This window comes from Hyperolius riggenbachi, chromosome 3 (genome assembly GCF_040937935.1).
Source record: "Hyperolius riggenbachi isolate aHypRig1 chromosome 3, aHypRig1.pri, whole genome shotgun sequence".
NCBI lineage: Eukaryota > Metazoa > Chordata > Amphibia > Anura > Hyperoliidae > Hyperolius > Hyperolius riggenbachi.
Window position 1 is genome coordinate 75,243,239 of NC_090648.1, and position 23,735 is coordinate 75,266,973.

The 23,735-nt window shown below is 45.8% G+C and overlaps 1 protein-coding gene across 2 annotated transcripts in view; it reads left to right on the plus strand.

Moving 5' to 3' along the window:
* The first annotated feature begins 9,921 nt into the window (after positions 1-9,921).
* The window catches only part of LOC137562745 (intercellular adhesion molecule 5-like), a 51,597-nt gene continuing 37,783 nt past the window's right edge, over positions 9,922-23,735 (plus strand). For both annotated transcript variants that reach the window (XM_068274394.1, XM_068274393.1), the window contains exons 1-3: positions 9,922-10,098; positions 17,387-17,647; positions 21,019-21,333. In XM_068274394.1, coding sequence (XP_068130495.1) covers positions 10,041-10,098; positions 17,387-17,647; positions 21,019-21,333 — 634 coding nt within the window. In that variant the 5' untranslated portion in view covers positions 9,922-10,040. The remainder of the gene's footprint in view (positions 10,099-17,386; positions 17,648-21,018; positions 21,334-23,735) is intronic.

Genomic DNA, 23,735 nt, shown 5'->3' on the forward strand with positions numbered 1-23,735 from the left:
GTTGCACCAGACTCTTAAAAACCTCATGCTGATGGGAGGGGCTGACATAAGAGTTGATGCCCTCCTTGCCATTGGGATGGGAAACTTTAGCTTTTAGGAGGACAAAGTTTGGCAGAAAATGATTTCTAAATGCACGCAAGTCACATTACGGAATGGATTGTATATTTACATTCAGTAAAGCGTTATGAGTTCCCTCATATCAAACATGAGTATGAAGCTGTAAAGTGTTGCTGAAAACCTTTCCTTCTAAGCAGCTGTGAATGTGACTTGTGTAAAAATCAGTCAGTGCATGTCAGACTGACCTTGAAGGGGAACTTCAGCATAAACAAACATACTGTCAATAAGTTACATTAGTTATGTTAATTAAAATAGATTTTAATTAGGCAATAGATAATGGTTTACTGTGATGACTTGGGGTTGGTACCTCTGTGGTGGTGGCTCTTTCTCCTTTGGTCTGGCGTGCCTCCTGGTCCGGCCTCGCCCGTCCCCTCTGGTGGTGCCGCCCGGTGTGGCTGGGGCTTGGTGGACGCTTTGGGTGGGGGGTGGCTCGGTGCTGTTGGGCCCCGGCCGCTCTCCGCTGCTGTGTCCGCCCGCCCTGCCCGCCCCGTGTGCGGCGTTCGGGCGGGCGGGCGGGGCTATGGCGGACGCGGCGGCTGGTTGCTATGGCGGCCGGCCGTCGCGTCTGCCCGCCCGCTCGCCCGGCATTGGCCGCTGGTGGGTGTGGGCGGGGCCGGCCCATCTGTGACGTCGGGCTGGCGGAAGCTTAAGATCCCCACACGGAGGACTCTGGGTGTGACACATACCTCCAGTGGAAGCCGGAAGTCCGGCGAAACCGGTCGAGGACGCATGTGCTGCGTCTCGGCCTCCATCACCCTCCCGCACAAGGACCCAGCCTCGCCCTGCATGGTCTCCAGCGACACACTGGCATACCAGCGCTCTGGCCAGGACACAACAAGTAATCAGCTGCTGCTCTGTCCGGATGGTACTTGGAAACACGTAAGCTTGCCTGCCACTTGGTCATTGCTGACCTTTCCTTATGGACAAGGAACTGTTTGAATCCATACACATTGGAATTGTGTTTATGCCAATTGCTTGCATCTGTATTGCTTGCTTCTGAACTTGCTTTATGTGGCTGCTGCTTTCCACTGCCTCTCAACAGCAAAGTAAGGCGTCTGTTTCCATTAAAGCTGGAGCTATGTTTGTTTGCAACTGAATGCCTGCTTACTAACTCTGCTATATCTGGTCAATGTGCTGGTGTGCCTTTAAGAACTGAATTTTGTTGGGCAACTCAACTGGGCTGCATCACAATCCTATCCTACATGGTTATATTGCCTTTATGCTGACTTGTTGGCAAAATGGACCAATTGAACTAAGATGGATGCTCTGCTCCTGGTCATTTGATATATAATATACGATTGTCTGGAGACTCTATGATACAAGCGCTTAGATCTCATTCGTGCGGAGGGATTAGTGGCCTCAGTGGCTCAATTGATGCATGCACCCCAACCATTCATATCCTTATTGGGGTATTGGTGTTCCTGATTTATCGGTGGGGATATTGTGGGGTTTGGGGGAGTTGGGCTGTGTAGGTGGGGTTTTTTTTGGGGGTGCGGGCGGGCACATTTTTAACTGTGGGTTTTAGAATATACATTTTCTATGATTAATAAAGTATTTTTTGAAAGAATTTATTTTGTGATTTGTGCATAGTCGGACCATACCTACTTTTCCTTCCATCTCATATTTTTTGATGTATAATACTAGTGGGATGGCCCGAGTGTCTACAAATTAATTTGACAACGCATATTCCCCCGGGAGATTAATACCCAATTTATGTGGGTTAATATTGACTCTTAGAGTCAGGGGGTTTACATATATGTGTTTGTTTTGTTGATGGTCAGTGTCTGGCGATGCTGCGGTGGGATACCCTCCTCGCAGAGGTGGAGCGCGAATGTTCACAGACACAGGGTAGTAGGGATGCGCAACAACTTATTAATGGAGGTTTTAGAAAACTGACCAGGCTATACGAGAGGAAATCTAGATTGTGGTGGAATCTTAAGTACAACAAGACCTATCTTAGCGACCAATTTGCCCCCCTTTGGTTACGATTTCAGGTGTTTCCACACCGACGCAATCTAAGTGAGGATTTTAAAAGGAGATGGGAGAAAAATTTTGAATGCTGTGCAAAGATTTGTTTGACCCTCATGAACGAGCTAGATTCTGAGGACTTAACCGGGATAGAAATAGAGATAAACAAATTATCCGATTCCCTGTCGCCATTTAAAAGTGACTCACTCTATAAAACGAGAAGTGAGGAACTGGAGAAACACATTACCCAATTCAATAAAAAACTTGTTATACAGAGAGATCAGAAAGTATTGAGGGATAGGACAGCCTATAAAGCGGGCACTGCATATCTTTGGAACGGCCCCCCTAGGAAATTTCCAAAGGAGGGTCCGAAACCTCGCGGCCCAGTGGGTGTTAAACCCCAACCACGACCATCGGCGACAGAGGAATCTGATTCCTCTGTCGAACCTATCAGTACAGTATCAGATAGCTCTACATCAGCTGGCGAGGGTTCACGCAGACACGACACAAGATCAGGGCGTGACCCCCATAAATCAGTAAAACAAAAAGAAAAGGAAAAGGATAAAAAAACAAAGAAAAACGAGCCATCATGTCAGGAAATTTTGGAAAAAATGGCGGCAGTTGGAACGACAGAAGGTCCTTTAGACCAGGTTCAGCCTTTGGTTGCTGGATCAGGATCTACATCAGCTATATCTTCTACTTCGGTTTTTTTAGCCAGTGCTCATCCAGGGAGGTAATTGATGGCACCCCACCAGTGGAGAAATACCCGGGCTCAGATAGTTTACAAATTATTAATCTAACAGGGGAGGTTATCCCTCGATCATACCTGGATCTGCTGTCAAAGGGTTTGGGATTCTGCCCTACTTACAATGCTGATATCTTTGAGACTGTGGTAGATCTGCACCTATTTGGGCGCAGACTCCTACTACAGTCAATGTTTGGGGATACACCCAAACGACATATACCGACCCTTGATGACGGACCATGGTCTGACGAGGACTTGCTGGCCCTCCAATCATTACAGGAATTAGCATTAGAAACCTCATCTATGGAGGGGGATGATACCGGGATTGCTGCTTTTGGTTCGGGTCCCTGCTATTTTTTGCCTCACCTGGATGACATAGGCCTGCATAACAAATCTAAGAAGTTCCCTCCCTTTACATTAAGTCCGAATCTTAGAACCTTTATTAATGTGGTTGAAAAAGAACTAATGAGTTTGAAAAATCAAAAAGTGACCACAGATAACTTAAGTATTCAAGAACGTGAAACTTTACAGGAAATAACTAAGAACAACAGTAGGTGGGTTATTAAACCCTCAGATAAGGGGGGCAACGTGGTTGTCATGTCGGTCGAATTGTACAGAAATATGTGTCTTGACATTCTAAGTAGACGTGATTGTTATAGGAGGGTCCCTGCGTCCATGGCCGCCATGTGTCAACAGAAGCTATTTTCAATAATTGATGATGCCGCGGCGAGATCGGTAATTGATGAGAATACGGTGAAGTTTTTAAAAGTGGTTAAACCCATCATACCGACTTTTTATGCCTTGCCCAAGGTTCATAAAAAACTGGACAAACCCCCCGGTCGCCCGATCGTGTCAGGTTGTGGATCCCTGACCGAAAAAGCCAGCATCTATGTAGATCGGTATCTCCAATCACATGTGCAGGCACTTCCGTCCTATATTCGTGACACATCGCACCTTTTGCAGATTTTGGAGGGGCTACAATTGCCCCCTGACACACTTTTGGTGGCCATGGACGTAGAGGCGCTCTATTCTAGCATCCCTCATGATGCGGGCATTAAGGCTGTAGGAACTTTCCTCAGCGAGCTGGGGATACAGTACACGGCGCACAGCGGTTTTCTCCTGTCCCTGCTTGAGTTTCTACTCACTCACAATATTTTTATTTTTGAGGGGTCCCATTACCTCCAGGTGCAGGGAGCGGCGATGGGGACCACTTGTGCCCCGTCGTATGCAAACCTGTACCTGGGGGAGTGGGAACGTGAATTATTTTCTAGTGATGGCCTCTCGATGTACCTGTGCCACATTTTGGTGTGGCACAGGTACATCGATGACATCATCATTTTTTGGACAGGTGGCCAAGATCTTTTAAATCAGTTTGCTGATACCTTGAATGTAAACTCGAGGAATTTGAAGTTTACTATGCAGAGCAGTCCCCATGCAATTCCCTTTCTAGATATCTGGATATCACTAGGGGAGGGAGGCGCTATATCAACAAGCCTATATAGAAAGGAGACAGCTACTAACTCTCTTCTGAGAGCAGATAGCTTTCACCCCTCTCATACTGTGAGAGGCATACCGGTTGGGCAATACCTTCGGGTGAGGCGCAACTGCTCAGATGATGTGACTTTCAGGATAGAAGCCAACAAATTGAAGGGCAAATTTAGGGAAAGGGGTTACCCTGAGGGGACTTTGAGGAGGGCATTCAAGAGGGCGGACGCAAGTAATCGTGCGTCCCTTCTTTCGAACAAATATCGGGTGGCACGGGATAGGAGGGATGCTGTGCGCTTCTGTACGAGATACTCAGCTCAACACCAACAAATCAGTCATATAATTAAGAAACATTGGCACATTCTCACTAATGATGCCAAACTCTGTAAATATGTTCCGGAAAGTCCTCTTTTTTCATACCGACGATCACCATCCCTTCGAGATAGTCTGGTCAGTAGCCATTTCAGAAATCCTATAACGAACTCTAGGCATTGTAAGGTGTTAGGCACATACACATGTGGCGGTTGTACCATGTGCAGGTATATACATGTTGGCCGAGAGGTCAGGTTACCAGATGGTAGGGACTGGACGTTGGCTCATTTTGTGAACTGCAATACTGTATTGGTTGTTTACCTGTTGACATGCCCGTGTGGTGCATTCTACATAGGTAAAACTAAACGTGAGTTGCGGGCTAGGATCTCGGATCACGTAACTAATATAAGGAGCAAGAATACGTCCGGTCTCACCCCGGTGGCCAGACATTTCAAGACCGTGCATGCAGGTAATCCGGCCAAGATGAGATTCATTGGCTTGGATCGCATTCATGCATCTGAGCGAGGTGGAGACATGGACAGACTGTTGCTTCAACGTGAGTCTAGATGGATTTTTGACCTGGGGGCAACCTCACCTCCAGGTCTGAATGAAAATACCAGCTATGCCTCCTTTTTGCCAGTTTAAATCTGGCATTACATCCCTATTAACATCTTCACTGTGGAGCACCCGCTCTGCCTCTGCTTTTGGGGTGGGGTGTTTCTCATCGCAGCTATTGCCAGACACCAAGACAGTGCAGTAGTAAATATTTTTTGAGGATGCGTTTAGCATCTGCATCTTGCAGGGATCTCCGATGGATTTCCCATGTATGCCATAATTTAGGTTATACATATCTTTTACTTACCATCAACCATTTTAAATATTAATGTCATTAGGGATTATTATATTTATATAATCTGCTGACCCGTTTTGGGCAATAGATAATGGTTTACTGTGATGACTTGGGGTTGGTACCTCTGTGGTGGTGGCTCTTTCTCCTTTGGTCTGGCGTGCCTCCTGGTCCGGCCTCGCCCGTCCCCTCTGGTGGTGCCGCCCGGTGTGGCTGGGGCTTGGTGGACGCTTTGGGTGGGGGGTGGCTCGGTGCTGTTGGGCCCCGGCCGCTCTCCGCTGCTGTGTCCGCCCGCCCTGCCCGCCCCGTGTGCGGCGTTCGGGCGGGCGGGCGGGGCTATGGCGGACGCGGCGGCTGGTTGCTATGGCGGCCGGCCGTCGCGTCTGCCCGCCCCGCCCGCTCGCCCGGCATTGGCCGCTGGTGGGTGTGGGCGGGGCCGGCCCATCTGTGACGTCGGGCTGGCGGAAGCTTAAGATCCCCACACGGAGGACTCTGGGTGTGACACATACCTCCAGTGGAAGCCGGAAGTCCGGCGAAACCGGTCGAGGACGCATGTGCTGCGTCTCGGCCTCCATCACCCTCCCGCACAAGGACCCAGCCTCGCCCTGCATGGTCTCCAGCGACACACTGGCATACCAGCGCTCTGGCCAGGACACAACAAGTAATCAGCTGCTGCTCTGTCCGGATGGTACTTGGAAACACGTAAGCTTGCCTGCCACTTGGTCATTGCTGACCTTTCCTTATGGACAAGGAACTGTTTGAATCCATACACATTGGAATTGTGTTTATGCCAATTGCTTGCATCTGTATTGCTTGCTTCTGAACTTGCTTTATGTGGCTGCTGCTTTCCACTGCCTCTCAACAGCAAAGTAAGGCGTCTGTTTCCATTAAAGCTGGAGCTATGTTTGTTTGCAACTGAATGCCTGCTTACTAACTCTGCTATATCTGGTCAATGTGCTGGTGTGCCTTTAAGAACTGAATTTTGTTGGGCAACTCAACTGGGCTGCATCACAATCCTATCCTACATGGTTATATTGCCTTTATGCTGACTTGTTGGCAAAATGGACCAATTGAACTAAGATGGATGCTCTGCTCCTGGTCATTTGATATATAATATACGATTGTCTGGAGACTCTATGATACAAGCGCTTAGATCTCATTCGTGCGGAGGGATTAGTGGCCTCAGTGGCTCAATTGATGCATGCACCCCAACCATTCATATCCTTATTGGGGTATTGGTGTTCCTGATTTATCGGTGGGGATATTGTGGGGTTTGGGGGAGTTGGGCTGTGTAGGTGGGTTTTTTTTGGGGGTGCGGGCGGGCACATTTTTAACTGTGGGTTTTAGAATATACATTTTCTATGATTAATAAAGTATTTTTTGAAAGAATTTATTTTGTGATTTGTGCATAGTCGGACCATACCTACTTTTCCTTCCATCTCATATTTTTTGATGTATAATTAAAATAGATACTGTAGGTAATGTAATCTCTTATGCTGGGAATACACGGTTTGTTTTGAACCGTGTATCAAGCCGCTCGATAGATTTCGGCGTGTCCTCGCTCATCCCCACGGCCACGGGCGCCTGGACCGATTCCCGCTCGTCCCCGCGTGCGGCTTCTTATCTTCTTTTCGTTTTTTACTATTGTCCTGCTGCGGTATCGAGCGGGGAATCGATCCGGCGGGGTATCGGACAGGTCGGAAATTATCAACCGAGCCATCAGCGGCTTGATTACATGGTTCAGAACGAACCGTGTATTCCCAGCATAACCCACCCTGTTTTAAAAGAACAGGAATGTTTGTGATTTCATGGGGGCAGCCATCTTTTTCATGGGGGCAGTCATCTTTTTTGGTTGAAAGGAGGTGACAGGGAGCATGAGACACAGTTCCAACTGTCCTGTGTCCTGAGCACCCCTCCCACCTGAGCATGCTAGCCTTCAAATCTCAAATTAAAAATTTTAAAAAATGTTTTACACCAAAACAGCAGAAGGAGAACAACAACATCAGAAATCCCATCGTGCTTTGCACAGCATCAGGGGGAAAATGCCCGGGCAGTTGTCTTCTGTGCAGCTAAAAATGAGGCTTGGGTAAGAAAAACAAAGCTATGATGCTGTGAAACTGTTAAAGAAACACCAGCCTTTTCAGTGCTGTGCTGAGTAGATTTTTAGTCTGGAGGTTCACTTTAATAATCTGTGTAAAAATTGTTCCGCTAGCATTTTCCCAGTGGCCAGAAATGCATGAAATATGAAGAAATATTAATTTTAGGTGTAAAAAATACAGACACTGAGACTGGGGAAGAACTAGTTTATCAAAGTTGATTTATGACCAGACAGCAGGGAGTGATTGAAAGAACGGGATGCCTTTTGACAAGTACTGATAAGAGCTAAGTAACCTGTGTTCTGTGTGTGCCAGAAAGAAAATTAAAGGACAACTGAAGTGAGAAGAATATGGAGGCTGCCCAGGGCCGGATTGATCGCCACCCAAAAAATCACCTCTGGACGGGACGCAGTGGAGTCCATGATCCAGCCCAGTTGCGTGCCAGAGTGCATGTGCGACCCCAGGAGGGCCTCCAATCGAAATCCCGTGGCTGGGAGCATTCTGTGCAAGCACAGGTACTGTATTAGCACAATGCACATGCGCAGAATGTTCTGTGCCACAGTAGTGCGATTGGTCGAGGCCAAGACTGCACATGTGCAATAAAGTGCGACGCAGCACGACAGAGAGCATACGCTGGACAGAAGCAGACCATTAGGGGGACACAGCAAAACCCCCCATATATAATTATCATTACCATATATAATAACTTTTTTAAATAATATTTGGTTTCTAAAGGGGAAGAGGGGACACAGTAAACATCACCAGTATTTTACATGCAGACAAAGTACAGCACAGCCTGAAGCTGAAGGAGCAGACACCCTGAAAGCTGGAGGGCTGTGCACAGGAGATGAACTTTTTTTCAGTAGCAAAGGGGGTCTTGATCTTCTTGGCACGTATGCACTGGGGATCTCATCCATCCATCAGCCCCAGCGGCACCATGAGACCTCCCCATCCACTATACGCTTCCCTGGCTGAGGCGGCTGGCGTCACGTGGCTTGATTGACAGAGGGCGCCAGGCTGAGTGCTGCCCCCGCTGCCTGAAATTAAAAGTAGCTAAACTGAATGGGACTCTGGAGAGAGAGTCTGCCTTCTCGTAGCTGGCAATCACAGCCGCCCCACCTGACCTGCTGCTGTGCACACACAGTCAGAGAAAAGCAGGGCGGCTTGCTGCAGACTTGCAGAGCTGGAGCAAGTGGCTTAGAGGGACATTACGGAGGGTGACATGTGCAGACAACCTGTCACCCGTCCCACGGACAGTTGCAAATTTCGGCGCCCTAGTCCTGGGCCTTGGGGGCCTTCCCACAAATCCGGCCCTGAGGCTGTCATATGTTTTCCTTTTAGACAATACCAGTTGCCTGGCAGCCCTGCTGATCTATTTAGCTGCAGAAGTGTCGGAATAACACCAGAAACAAGCTTGTAGCTAATCTGGTCAGATCTGGCAATAATGTCAGACACACCTGATGTGCTGCAGGCTTGTTCTACGGGTCTAGGGCTAAAAGTATTAGAGGCAAAGGATCAGCAGGACAGACAGTTAAAAGGAAATAAATATGGCAGCCTCCATATCCCTTTCACTTCAGTTGTCCTTTAATGTTGTGCCAGCCCTGCTGTTGACACGACACTGCACAGGAGAAAAGATGCATTCAATATAAAAAATATTGTAGGCATCACAGCTGGGGGACCTTCCTTATCCACTGAAAGCGGTTGCTGTCTGATAGCAACCCTGCAAAGGTGAGTATAACACGCAACCCTCATTTTTTACAAGCTGTTAATTACAGTTTGCACTATTGGCTCTTGGTATTTCCACTTGTTTCTTTTCAGTATCCTGGGAGTTTTGGCACAACCCATTAAGGATATATCAACATCAAGCTGGCTACATCACTTCTTCAACACGTAAACAAAGTATTAATTTACCTGTTCAACTGTCTGCGACCCATTGTTTTATAGCTGCCTATAGTTTGCATCCCCTATTGCACACTGCCCCGGTAGATGCTGGTGCCATATAAATGCAAAAAAAATATTAATACTGATTGTATGCACGAGAGTAATCTAGGTAAGAAATGTCAGCAGTGTGTGTTATACCAGTGGGAACTATTTTCAGCCTATTATAGTGTTTATCATTACACTGGGCTTATGCTTGAGGCTGATGAGGTAGGGGGGAGGCTTACATGTGCACGGTATTTTTATGTTTGTCTTCTTGGGCTTTCTTGGGTCCACCCTTAAAAACGGATACATAGGAGGGAAATAGGAAGGAAACAGCTGCGTACCGTTACAAAGAATAGAACTCACAGGAAGCATTTGGTAAAGCTGTTGAGAGGCACTTGTGAACAAAAACTGAAAAAGTAAATAAACTAGAAAGGTTCAAACTTCAAGACTTGAACAGACATAGAAGGGGAGAAGCTTGTCGGGATCCTCTGTGCTGTTTCTGCACCGCTACCGATTCATCTTGGGATTCTCTGTGGTACAGAACACAATGGAAGCACATGGGATTCTTCTGGTTGCCTTCCACATGGCTTTCTTCATTCATGCAGGTAGGTTGTGATGTCTCGCTCACGTGTGTGTATGAGTGTGATGGATGTATTGTGTGCAAGACAGAAAGATAAAGAGACAGAGGTCAGGCTCTCTTGACCCACAGTCCTCTTGGTGCATGTTCGGTACTGATCACACTCTGACAGAAGAATTTCACTAATAGGAATAAAGTGTACACGAGCTGTAGCTTGGATCAAAAAGGAAATACTTATCTAAGAAGAGGGAAGCCTCTGGATGCCGTAGAGGCTTCCCATGGCATCCTCTAGTTGCCGTTGGTTGACCCCCCCCCCCCCCCCCACAAAGATTTCTTGGACTTGTTGATCTTGTTGCTCATGTGGGTGCAGCATGACCTTGCTTGTGCCAGAAGAGGAGCTCAGGCCTGATAATCTTGAGGGAGGATCCTGGCAAACAGGACGGTGTGAGAAGCCTCATTAGGATCCAGAGGCCTCCTACTTCTTTGGTAAGTGTTACTTCACACTTCGGCTCAGGTAAAGAAACAGGACCGTTGCTGTTACAAGTGCTGGCTAGCGATGTGATCTGTTGCTATGGAGAGAGGAGGAAGGACAATGATCAGTGAATGACAAAACAGAATACTGTGGGGGGGGGGGGGGGGAGGAGTGAGAGTGGAAATTATATTTCAGTTAGTCCTGCTCGAGCTTTGGGGGTCACTAAAGGGAACCCGAGGTGAGAGAGATATGACGGCTGCCAATTTATTACCTTTAACCATGCCAGTTGCCTGGCAGCTCTGTTGATCTTCTGGCATAAGTAGTGTATGAGTTAAAACCCTGGAACTAGCATATGGCTAATCCAGTAAAACCTGAGTCGGCTGAATCAGAGTACCTGACCTTCTACATGCTTGTTCAGGGTCTATGGCTAAAAGTATTAGAGACACAGGGTCAGGAGGACTGCCAGGCAACTCGTAATGTTTAAAAGGAAATATACATGGCAAATCCTTTTCACTTCGGGTATCCTTTAAAGTGAACTAAGCAGCTCCTGGCTTCAAATAGCTGCAAGGGCTGCCATTGTTCAGAAGCTCGACCCCTGCTGTTTTACAACTAGCATTGTCCAGACTAGGTGTGAAATTCTTCAACTGTAACTGATGTTTTCTGTTTGAAGTACAATGGGGGTTTGTTTGTGGTCAGTTAAGTCTAATGAGGTGATTTCTTATCTGTGTTCAACAATCTCCTGCTCAGGTCCTTTGCGGACGGACAAAGAGGCTATTTTAACCCTTAGATGTAAAAAAATGAGGTAAATTGAAAGTTTTTTTTTATAATAAACCACATTTTTAGAATGCATTTTTAATTTGCTATAGAGCTGCCCTGGGTGTTAAAAATGATGCTCGGTTCACTTTAAGGATCAGGCTGTGGCCAGGGCCGGATGATGAAAAGGCGGCTCACTCCCCCTCAGAGCCTTCCTCCCTTCTTTCCTATACAGAGTCCTGAGCAGAGTGTAAATGAGAGGTTACTCACCCGCATTCCACTGATCTCCTTTCAAACGGGGGCACTTTCAGCTACTAAATATTGAGGGTTGTTCTTGTTACCTAATACTAAAGGGCACCTGTGGCTACCTACGCCAAGCAAAGGACGTAAGGGAGAGGTGAAAGCTGGGCCAGCCAGTACACTTGTGGTGTACTGGCTGGTGGGAGTTCATGGGTTAGTAGAGTGCGAAGTCTAGGGTGCCAGAACGCGTACATTGAAAACTGGCGCCGGTTAAATAATAGCGCAAGCTTCCACCCGATATTTGTTTAAAACAATATTTATCGTTTTAAAGGTTAAAATGGTGCAGACCTTGTGAACGTTATTTATCATTTTAGATCCTGCTTTTTTTGTCCTGCCTGAACGCTATTTATCATTTTAAGCCCTGCTTTCCTGCCGTTTAAAAATATGTCTGCCCGCCGACTTTAACGTTTAATAGCAAAGCCCCCTTAAAAACTAGAAACACCAAATTTGCAGGTTATGTTAGGAGGAACAGTGGAAACAAGAGGAATTTTTTTTTCAAAAAGACCTTATACTTTTTGATAAAATCAATTTTAAAGTTTCAAAGGAAAAAAAGTTAGATTTAAATGCGTAAATGACAGTTCTTAGTGAATCAATTTCTGCCGACTTAAGCAGGTAATAGCAAAGGCCGCTTACATCCTAGAACACCAAATTTGCAGGATATGTTAAAAAGGTAGTGGGAAACAAAATGAGAAAAAAAAAATATATTTTTTGTTCTTGAATCAATATATATCCACTGCGCGATACCACATCTGTAGAAAACAATCTGACATAGTGTAACCTGCTTCACTCATATTGATCGTTAACATCAAACCCACATCAACCGGGCTAGTGCTCACACAGGTGTCCACTCGTGATCCCCACCACCTCTAGTATCAGGGCGGCTCACTGGATTATATCCACCAATTCACAGGTGGAACTCAGGCTCAATATGTGGTACCCACGGTTCATCAGTAATCCACATCCAAGATATAGTAAAAAAGGCTTTTATTACTCAATAAAACACAAAATAAAACCTTCATTGCGCAACATATGTACTACATATAAAACCACACTGCGCCTCTCGCGCTCTCCATGCACTTACAAGCTCCAAGATGGGTACATTGTAAGTGCATGGAGAGCCTTCCCCTCCCTCCCCCCCCCCCCTGGAGCCCTTGTCCGATCCATGGACAAGGGGCTCTTCCTCACATCCGGTGGGGGTGATAACTCCCTGGGGGGGGGTTCATGGTGGCATCTGGGAGTCCTCTTTAAGAAGGGGACTCCAGATGCCCGCCCTCCTCCCAGGAGAAATGAGTGTAGGGGTACAAAGTACCCCTTACCCATTTTCACAAAGGGTTAACTGAAATAAAAACACAAACATGAGAAAAGTCCTTTATTAATCTTAATTAACCAAAAATGCTTACCTGTACCTTTAAGAAAATGTTCCCAAAACAGAACAAAACAAACTTAACATTAAAAAAAAAAAAGATTGTTTCCCACTACCTTTTTAACATATCCTGCAAATTTGGTGTTGCTAGGATGTAAGGGGCCTTTGCTATTAACTGCTAAAGTCACTCAGTCAGTCAATTGGGAATTGTTTCACTAAGAACTGTCATTTACGCATTTAAATGTAACTTTTTTCTCTTTAAAATCAATTTTCTCAAAAAGTATAAGATCTTTTTGAAAAAATGTTTCCTTTTGTTCCCACTGTTCTTCTTAACAGGACCTGAACATTTGTTGTTTCTAGCTTTTAATGGAGCTTTGCTATGAAACGTTAAAGTTGGCGGGCAGACATATTTTCAAATGGCAGCAAAGCAGGGCTTAAAACGATAAATAATGTTCAGGAAAGACAAAAAGCAGGATTTAAAACGATAAATAATGCTCACAAGGTCTGCGCCATTTTTTAACATTCAAACGATAAATATTGTTTGATAATGTAAGTGAATGGGGCGCCATTTTTATCACATCGGCGCTGTGCGCCATTTTTCACTGCTCCGGCCAGAACATCTGTGCCTATAGGCTCCTGTGATGTAAATCCAGGCCTGACCGCGGGTCTGTGTTTTAGCATTCTGCAGCAGACAGAAGAGAGGAGGAGAACAGACCCGACATCCACAAACAGGTGTGAACACTGTGGTTTGCTACTCTGACTCTGCGAATGGGGGTAGATCGCTTTCACTACAGATGGAGGGGGAAGAGGTGATGCAGGCTCCCCTAATCCCTGAGACCTCCTCATTGTTATGCCAGTGGTCACTAATTTCTACTGGGTGCTACGCCACTGGTTCCCCTTTAATTTGCCATCCCTGCTCCACCCCAAGTACCTCTTTTGTGCCCCCTTTTTTATGTTTGTGTCTCCCCCACTGTCTCTCCATCAACTCTGCCTTCATAAACACGTTGCACTTGTAAGCGCAGCAGTGAATGACCTGTATCAGCTCCTTTGGGAACTTGCTATAGGGGATATGTTAGCTGGGGGGAGGTTTTTTGCAGCACAGGAAGAGCTAGCTAGGCGGGAGCTAGTAACTTTCGGTTATCATTAGGAAGGCAGCCAGAGGAAACATGCTTTTGCTCTTGCAGCAGCGTAGGGCCTAGTTTTTTTCTGAAACAGATCTTTTTTCCAAATAGCGTCTGAGCTGGGTGGTGCTCCTGATTTAGCTGCTTGGCTAACCGTATGCATGCCACTAGGATTGTGCAATATACATCTGGTTGGTTCAGATGTCCATGTTTGCCGTCCTCTGATGCTCCTATCATGTGCTGCCACAGGTTCAATAGAAAGTGCTTTGTGCATTGGCCTGACGAAGGGCCTTGTGTGCCAGAAACGAGTGTGTCGTTGCCTGAATATTACATCACTATTGATTGTCATATTCCTGAATTGGATGATTTTTTTATATAAATAAGGAGCTCCTTACAGAGACATTTTATGTAATCCCTTTATATTTGTGTCAATAAAGATTTTTGATATTTTTTGTACCGCAAGACCATGCAAGATTTTGTGTGTTTTACACTTTTTGGTCCTTTCTACCAATAAAGAGAGTTTATGGTTGGGTGAAGTGGATCACCCCAAAAAGGATTAAAAGGTTTTTCTCTTTTTCCTATACACAAAAAAAGTATACTCCCATTTATAATATTACTGGATTTCTACTACCTACTTAAAGTGACAGCTACATAGGAGAAAAGTAATTTATGGCTCATTTTACTCTGGAAGAAATGTACTTCATATTTGTACAGGCAATGACGAGAACTCATGCTGGAGTGCGCACAGGTGCACGCGGCAGGCGATCGCGGTGAGAGACTTATATTGACGCACCTGGGACTTTTAGATGAAGTCTTGCATGGCGTAGATATACTGGCTCGGGGGGATTACTAGTTAATGCAGTTGGGCTGAAAGAACATGTTGGTGGCTAGTAAGAATGCTGGAGGTAGTAGTTGCAGTGAGTGATTGAGAGGCTGTAAGTCATTAAAGCTGAAAAGCACTGATGGAGAGATCAGGTCATATAGTTAAGTGTGGAGGATTGAAGCTACAATGAGATTTGATACAGTGTAATCAGGTGGGGAGGAGCCAAGTTACAATGAGATTTGATACAGTGTAATCAGGTGGGGGAGGAGCCAAGATACAATGAGATTTGATTCAATGTAGTCAGGTGGGGAGAAGCCAAGTTACAATGAGATTTGATGCAATGTAGTCAGGTGGGGAGAAGCCAAGTTACAATGAGATTTGATGCAATGTAGTCAGGTGGGGGAGAAGCCAAGTTACAATGAGATTTAATACAGTGTAATCAGGTGGGGAGGAGCCAAGTTACAATGAGATTTGATACAGTGTAGTCAGGTGGGGGAGAAGCCAAGTTACAATGAGATTTGATACAGTGTAATCAGGTGGGGGAGAAGCCAAGTTACAATGAGATTTGATGCAATGTAGTCAGGTGGGGGAGAAGCCAAGTTACAATGAGATTTGATACAGTGTAATCAGGTAGGGAGAAGCCAAGTTACAATGAGAGTTGATACAGTGTAATCAGGTGGGGAGAAGCCAAGTTACAATGAGATTTCATACAGTGTAATCAGGTGGGGAGGAGCCGAGTTACAATGAGATTTGATACAGTGTAGTCAGGTGGGGGAGAAGCCAAGTTACAATGAGATTTGATACAGTGTAATCAGGTGGGGGAGGAGCCAAGTTACAATGAGATTTGATACAGTGTAATCAGGTGGGGAGAAGCCAAGTTACAATGAGATTTCATACAGTGTAATCAGGTGGGGGAGAAGCCAAGTTACAATGAGATTTGATACAATGTAATCAGGTGGGGGAGGAGCCAAGTTACAATGAGATTTGATAAAATGTAGTCAGGTGGGAGAGAAGCCAAGTTACAATGAGATTTGATACAATGTAGTCAGGTGGGGAGAAGCCAAGTTACAATGAGATTTGATGCAATGTAGTCAGGTGGGGAGAAGCCAAGTTACAATGAGAGTTGATACAGTGGAATCAGGTGGGGAGGAGCCAAGTTACAATGAGATTTAATACAGTGTAGTCAGGTGGGAAGGAGCCAAGTTACAATGAGATTTGATGCAATGTAGTCAGGTGGGGGAGAAGCCAAGTTACAATGAGAGTTGATACAGTGTAATCAGGTGGGGAGGAGCCAAGTTACAATGAGATTTGATACAGTGTAGTCAGGTGGGGAGAAGCCAAGTTACAATGAGATTTGATACAGTGTAATCAGGTGGGGGAGGAGCCAAGTTACAATGAGATTTGGTACAATGTAGTCAGGTGGGCGGAAGCCAAGTTACAATGAGATTTGATGCAATGTAGTCAGGTGGGGGAGAAGCCAAGTTACAATGAGATTTGATACAGTGTAATCAGGTGGGGGAGGAGCCAAGTTACAATGAGATTTGATACAGTGTAATCAGGTGGGGGAGGAGCCCAGTTACAATGAAATTTGATACCTTGTAATCAGGTGGGGGAGGAGCCAAGTTACAATGAGATTTGATGCAATGTAGTCAGGTGGGGGAGAAGCCAAGTTACAATGAGAGTTGATACAGTGTAATCAGGTGGGGAGGAGCCAAGTTACAATGAGATTTGATACAGTGTAGTCAGGTGGGGAGAAGCCAAGTTACAATGAGATTTGATACAGTGTAATCAGGTGGGGGAGGAGACAAGTTACAATGAGATTTGATACAGTGTAATCAGGTGGGGGAGGAGCCAAGTTACAATGAGATTTGATGCAATGTAGTCAGGTGGGGAGAAGCCAAGTTACAATGAGATTTGATACAATGTAGTCAGGTGGGGGAGAAGCCAAGTTACAATGAGATTTGATACAGTGTAATCAGGTGGGGGAGGAGCCAAGTTACAATGAGATTTGATACAGTGTAATCAGGTGGGGGAGGAGACCAATTACAATGAGATTTGATACAGTGTAATCAGGTGGGGGATGAGCCAAGTTACAATGAGATTTGATACAGTGTAATCAGGTGGGGGAGGAGCCAAGTTACAATGAGATTTGATACAGTGTAGTCAGGTGGGGAGAAGCCAAGTTACAATGAGATTTGATACAGTGTAATCAGGTGGGGAGAAGCCAAGTTACAATGAGATTTGATACAGTGTAGTCAGGTGGTGAGAAGTCAAGTTACAATCAGATTTGATACAGTGTAATCAGGTGGGGGAGGAGCCAAGTTACAAAGAGATTTGATACAGTGTAGTCAGGTGGGGAGAAGCCAAATTACAATGAGATTTGATACAGTGTAGTAATATGGGGAGGAGTCAAGTAACAATGAGATTTGATACAGTGATCTATGACATTTTTTTTCATCTGATTTCCTCTTTTGTTCTCCTTAGGTAGCTCCTGTACGGTGCAGATTGACAGAGAAATGCTGTTTATACCATTTGGAGAAAATGGCTCTCTAAACTGCACCAGCAATAACTGCACCGACAGACCTACGTGGGAATCCAGATTAAGAAAAGACAATATAATGGAAGGAGCCGGTTTTATATCAGTTGATGTCCTTGCTAATGACTGGGATGAATCGAACATAACCTGCCAGGTGGATGAAGAGGATAGAAAGATAGTCAGATCCCATGTCCTAGTCATGGCTTATGGTAAGTTGGTCCTGCACATACTGGGACGAGGATCTGTCTATATAGGGGATGGGCATCTTTGGGAAAGGGAGAATCTGGATTTTCCTAAAGTAATTTTGATGGATTTCTGTCCCTTCCCTGCTGGAAAGGAGAACAATGCTTCTAGAACATACATGTCAAACTCTGACCCACTGGCCAAATCTGGCCCACATAGTCATCAAATTTCTCCTGCAAGTGGTTTCCCACTTTTGCATTACAGTTTTGCCCACTCTAGACCACCAGGGAAGCTATATTGGGGATGAAGCCCTAGATCACCAGGCAAGCCACATGGGTGAGGGAGTGGAACCACTAGACACCAGGGAACTGTATAGGGGAGGAAGACCACTAGAAACCAGAGAAGTGTATAGGAGAGGGAGGGGGGGCACTAGACACCAGGGCACTGTATAGGTGAGCAGGCTACATTAGACAACAAGGAACTTTAAAAGGGCGGGACTTGGCCACTGAACATTGAGGTTGGCCCACAATTTGGTCTCAGTGATTTTCACCCCATTTTGTATTTGAGTTTTACACCCTTGCTCTAGAAGAAATAAATTAACCACCTTCTGCATTTAGAGAGGGCTAGGTAATATTCCAAAAAGAGTTGATCCAGGGATTAATCTGACTGCCATCTGGAGTCGAGAAGGAATTTTTCCCCTTTAAGGCTAATTGGCCCAGGCCTTGTAAGGTTTTTCACCTTCCCCTGGATCAACTGGGATATGTGTGGGTTCAGGATGATGATTTTTTTTTCCTGGTTGAACTTGATGGATGGATGTCTTTTTTCAACCAAACTATGTAGACTACAATGAAAAAGCAAAACATGATTATCACTGAAATACTACAATTTTACAGCCTTTTTCTCACTTTTTACCCCAATTTTTAGCGCACTTTCAGAAAACTACTTAAACATGGTCGCATGCGGACAAATCTTTCTCCTCTCCAGGGGGTGGGGGTCTTGGGGTGAAGCAGGGGCAGCAAGTAGAGTACATATTATCCTGGAGCCAGGCAGTTGGGCGCAGGGCAAGACGAATGACGGCTCTCGCTGCTGCTACACTCCCTGGCGGCATGAAATTCTATTCCCCCTTCTGAGTTGTAGCAACTTGGAGGGGGATGTAATTCTGGGTCTGCCGATCGCCGAATCCCCAAAGTACTCTTACGCTCCCCGCACAGCATAGCAGCACTAGTGCTATGGCAGCACCCAGGCCAGCAAAATTAACTGGCCATAGCTAATGTGGTGACAAAGCAAGAAAACGTTAGTCACAATCTAACAACTTATTTTTCTACTGAGAACTGCTCCAGGATCTCACCGAAATCAGCACATTCTAACTAGAGTTGGGCCGAACCTCCGATTTTAGGTTCGCGAACCGGGTTTGCGAACTTCCGCGGAAGGTTCGGTTCGCGTTAAAGTTCGCCAACCGCAATAGACTTCAATGGGGATGCGAACTTTGAAAAAAAAAAAATTATGCTGGCCACAAAAGTGATGGAAAAGATGTTTCAAGGGGTCTAACACCTGGAGGGGGGCATGGCGGAGTGGTATACACGCCAAAAGTCCCCGGGAAAAATCTGGATTTGACGCAAAGCAGCGTTTTAAGGGCAGAAATCACATTGAATGCTAAATGACAGGCCTAAAGTGCTTTAAAACATCTTGCATGTGTATACATCAATCAGGTAGTGTAATTAAGGTACTGCTTCACACTGACACACCAAACTCACCGTGTAACGCACCGCAAACAGCTGTTTGTGTAGTGACGGCAGTGGCGGGTTCACTGAACAGAACAGGTATGCAGTGGCGGGTTCACTGAGCAGTACAGGTATGCAGTGGCAGGTTCACTGAACAGGTATGCAGTGGTGGGTTCACAGAACAGGTATGCAGTGGTGGGTTCACAGAACAGGTATGCAGTGGCAGGTTCACTGAACAGGTATGCAGTGGTGGGTTCACAGAACAGGTATGCAGTGGTGGGTTCACAGAACAGGTATGCAGTGGTGGGTTCACAGAACAGGTATGCAGTGGCAGGTTCACTGAACAGGTATGCAGTTTTGGGTTCACAGAACAGGTATGCAGTGGTGGGTTCACAGAACAGTTATGCAGTGGTGGGTTCACAGAACAGGTATGCAGTGGCAGGTTCACTGAACAGGTATGCAGTGGTGGGTTCACAGAACAGGTATGCAGTGGTGGGTTCACAGAACAGGTATGCAGTGGCAGGTTCACTGAACAGGTATGCAGTGGTGGGTTCACAGAACAGGTATGCAGTGGTGGGTTCACAGAACAGGTATGCAGTGGTGGGTTCACAGAACAGGTATGCAGTGGCAGGTTCACTGAACAGGTATGCAGTTTTGGGTTCACAGAACAGGTATGCAGTGGTGGGTTCACAGAACAGTTATGCAGTGGTGGGTTCACAGAACAGGTATGCAGTGGCAGGTTCACTGAACAGGTATGCAGTGGTGGGTTCACAGAACAGGTATGCAGTGGTGGGTTCACAGAACAGGTATGCAGTGGCATTTTCACTGAACAGGTATGCAGTGGTGGGTTCACAGAACAGGTATGCAGTGGTGGGTTCACAGAACAGGTATGCAGTGGTGGGTTCACAGAACAGGTATGCAGTGGTGGGTTCACTGAACAGGTATGCAGTGGTGGGTTCACAGAACAGGTATGCAGTGGCAGGTTCACTGAACAGGTATGCAGTGGTGGGTTCACAGTACAGGTATGCAGTGGTGGGTTCACAGTACAGGTATGCAGTGGTGGGTTCACAGAACAGAACAGGTATGCAGCCAGGAACAAGCTAAGCCTAACTAATCTTTCCCTATGAGAGACAGTCTGCAGCAGCTCGCCCTACTCTCACTAATGCAGGCACACGAGTGACCGTAATGGCCGCCGCTGCCTGCCTTATATAAGGGGGGTGGGGCTCCAGGGGCTAGTGTAGCCTAATTGGCTACACTGGGCCTGCTGACTGTGATGTAGAGGGTCAAAGTTGACCCTCCATGGTGCATTATGGGGCGAACCGAACTTCCGCAAAGGTTCGCCTGGGGGACGCGAACGCGAACCACGGAAGTTCGCATGGAACCGTTCGCAGGCGAACCGTTCGGCCCAACTCTAATTCTAACCTGCTGGGGGAAAAGGAATTTGGGCGCCGCCACTGGCACTAATGTTAATTAGCGGCAACCGAGCACCCAAGCAGGGGTCACTAGTGGTGATGTAGAATGGCATGAACTAGATTCCAGTATGCAGGCTGGTAGAGAATGGCAGCTTCCACCTTAGGCTTCTCTCACTAGTATGTTGCTTTGTGGCTCCTTTCCTATAGATACTATATGTTTGGACATGCAGATAGTAAAATTACTTGGATGTTTTACCATTGCAGCTCTACCATCTAGAGTGACTATACAGCTGGAGGAGGAGCTGGAGGAGGGTAAAGGATATAATGTCACGTGTTCAGCTGAAGGAGTGGCTCCTGTCAACTATCTCACTATATCACTGGCCAGAGGAGGCGAACCACTACTACACAAGTCCTATAGTGAGGACTTAGATAAAGGCCCACAAAACCGGACGACAACATTTATCTTCAAAGTTCATCGTACTGACAACCTGCAGGACTTTGCTTGTCTGGCTACACTGAATCTTGCCGACATCACCAACACCACCGTGTGGTCACCCCCTGTCACTGTTAGGACATATGGTAAGACAGATTATGTATAAATGATGCTATGACCTCCGTGTACTTTCTGTACAGGCAGTCCTCTACTTGCAAACAACTCGAGCTCCAACATTTCATGCCTACTAACAAAGTTGTCTCCATGTACAGCACAAAGTGCATATATATATATATATATATATATATATATACATATATATATATATATATCCCATGCATTGACACTGCTAGAAAAGCCACATACTCACCTGCAGCCAGAGTACCGTGGGTACTGCGGGGGCGTGGCCACATCGCTGTGCACATCACTCATTGTGCACAGCCTGGAGGGGAGGAGACACTGTCTCTCACTTAAGCTATGCCTCTCCCCTTACCACGCCCCTCCCCTTGCCATGCCTCTCCCTTTGCCATGCCTCTCCCCTTGCTCTTCCCTGACTGCCCGTTTGCTGCTCTACATAGGAAAGGAGAGCAGCACAATTTGACAGAATGCTGCTGCGCTGAGGGTCAGTGTGCGGCCGCAATCTATCCGGCAGTCCTTCACAATCTACCGATAGTTCGCGATCGGCACAATGGGCTCCCCCAGTTTATACTATACAGTATGTCCGAATCCAGAGTTGTTTGAAAGTAAATGATTTCTCCATGTTTCATTATGTACAACACAAGATTCAACTTACAATCACCTGGAATGTGGAGCGATATGTTCTCCTCTCCTAGTTTCCATGCTCTCAAAATATTAAATAACTTTTATTTTGAGATTAAAGAAAAACCTCATTTCAAAGACAGTTAATGAAGGGGATGAGGGGTAAAGAAGAACTGAGTTTCTATTTGTTTTACATTTGTGAAGGTTTTTGAAAAGGTGTTATAATTTTGGAAGGGTGGACCAAATTATGCACCCATTTTAAACATACAAGTTTGGGCTAGTGGACAAGTTAAGAGGGGGTGTGGCCGGCAAAAATGAGGTGTGGCAAAACCTTCATTGGTGGTAGGTACCTTTACATTTGCTACCAGCCTGTCCACACTGCTTCCATCTGATGTGCAGCTCCAATGCCTCACCTTGTCCTCCTCTATGGCTCAGCTCCACTACCCCAAGGTCCCCCTCTTGTCTAGACCAGTGTTTCTCAACATTGTATTGTTATATGTACCCCCTAGCATAGTAAACATTATCACAAGTACCCCTTGACAAATATAGATTTAATCGTAGTACCTGATAATTGGTTCTAAACAATTTCCAAGCATTTACCATTGCTTTTAATTAGCTAAAACATTAATTTGGTGTTGTTTAAATAAGATTGATCATTTTCTAAAACTCTAAATTTGTTATTCTTGGTTAAGTATATCAAGCCCGAGTACCCCCTGGAACCATCGGAAGTACCCCCTGGGCTATGCGTACCACACGTTGAGAATCTAGAGTCAGGCTCAACTGACACCAAGTGGATGCTGCCTTCACTCTCTCTATGTTTGCCTTTTGCTCTGACTCCCTCCCCCATAGGACATAAGTTGCTGACTGAGGCTTTTGTGCAAAGGAAGCATCAGGAGGAGAGGACTTGGTGGGTGGGTCCTAAGGGGGTGTTGGTGTCACCAGTGCCAAGCCAGGATAATTAGTAGTAAAGGCCAGAGACACAGTAAGGGCTCTTTTCCACTATGAAATGCGATCGCGATTGCGATTGAGCTACTATACTCATTATAGTCCAGCTCAATCGCATACAAAACGCGGCAGGATGACGATTGCGCTTTGACCAAAATCGCATCGCAATCGGATCGCACTAATGGAAATTGCTGCTGCAGTTTCCATTAGTTTAATGTACCTTGCGATTTGCAATCAGAAGCAAATCGCAAATCGCAGGCTAGTGGAAAAAGGCCCTAATTCCGGTACTAAACAGGAAGTTGCTGGGAGAGCTCCAGGAAGTTCCCAGTTATGGCTATAAACTATGACTTCTGAGACTCCAGGTAGAGTTCACACTCTGCGTAATTCAACACCTCCTCTGTGCCAATTGCAAAACTGGCAGATCCTTCTCTGGAGTCCTTAGGCCAGACTTCCTACTGTTTCTTAAAGTGGACCTGAAATCAGCACCTCCTCTCTGCACTAAAAGATACACAACAGCATAATAACCTTTAAACAAAAAACATTTCTTTGTTACAGCTGGTACAAATCCCAAAATAAATCTGCACAGTTTCTACTTCCTGATTCATGGAAGCAGACATATTGTTAACAGCCTGTGCTTTCTAATGAGCTGATCTGTTTATCTGCCATAGGCAGTCATGTGACATGAGGGAGATCAAATTACAACTATTACAACTAGTGATTAGACACAAATGGGGGGCAATTACACAAGCTAAACTCTCTAAATACATAAAGGGTACATTTCTGTTATGTTTTCCTTGTGTCTTGTGAAAGAGTTCAGGACAGGTCCACTTTAAGTGGCCATAGA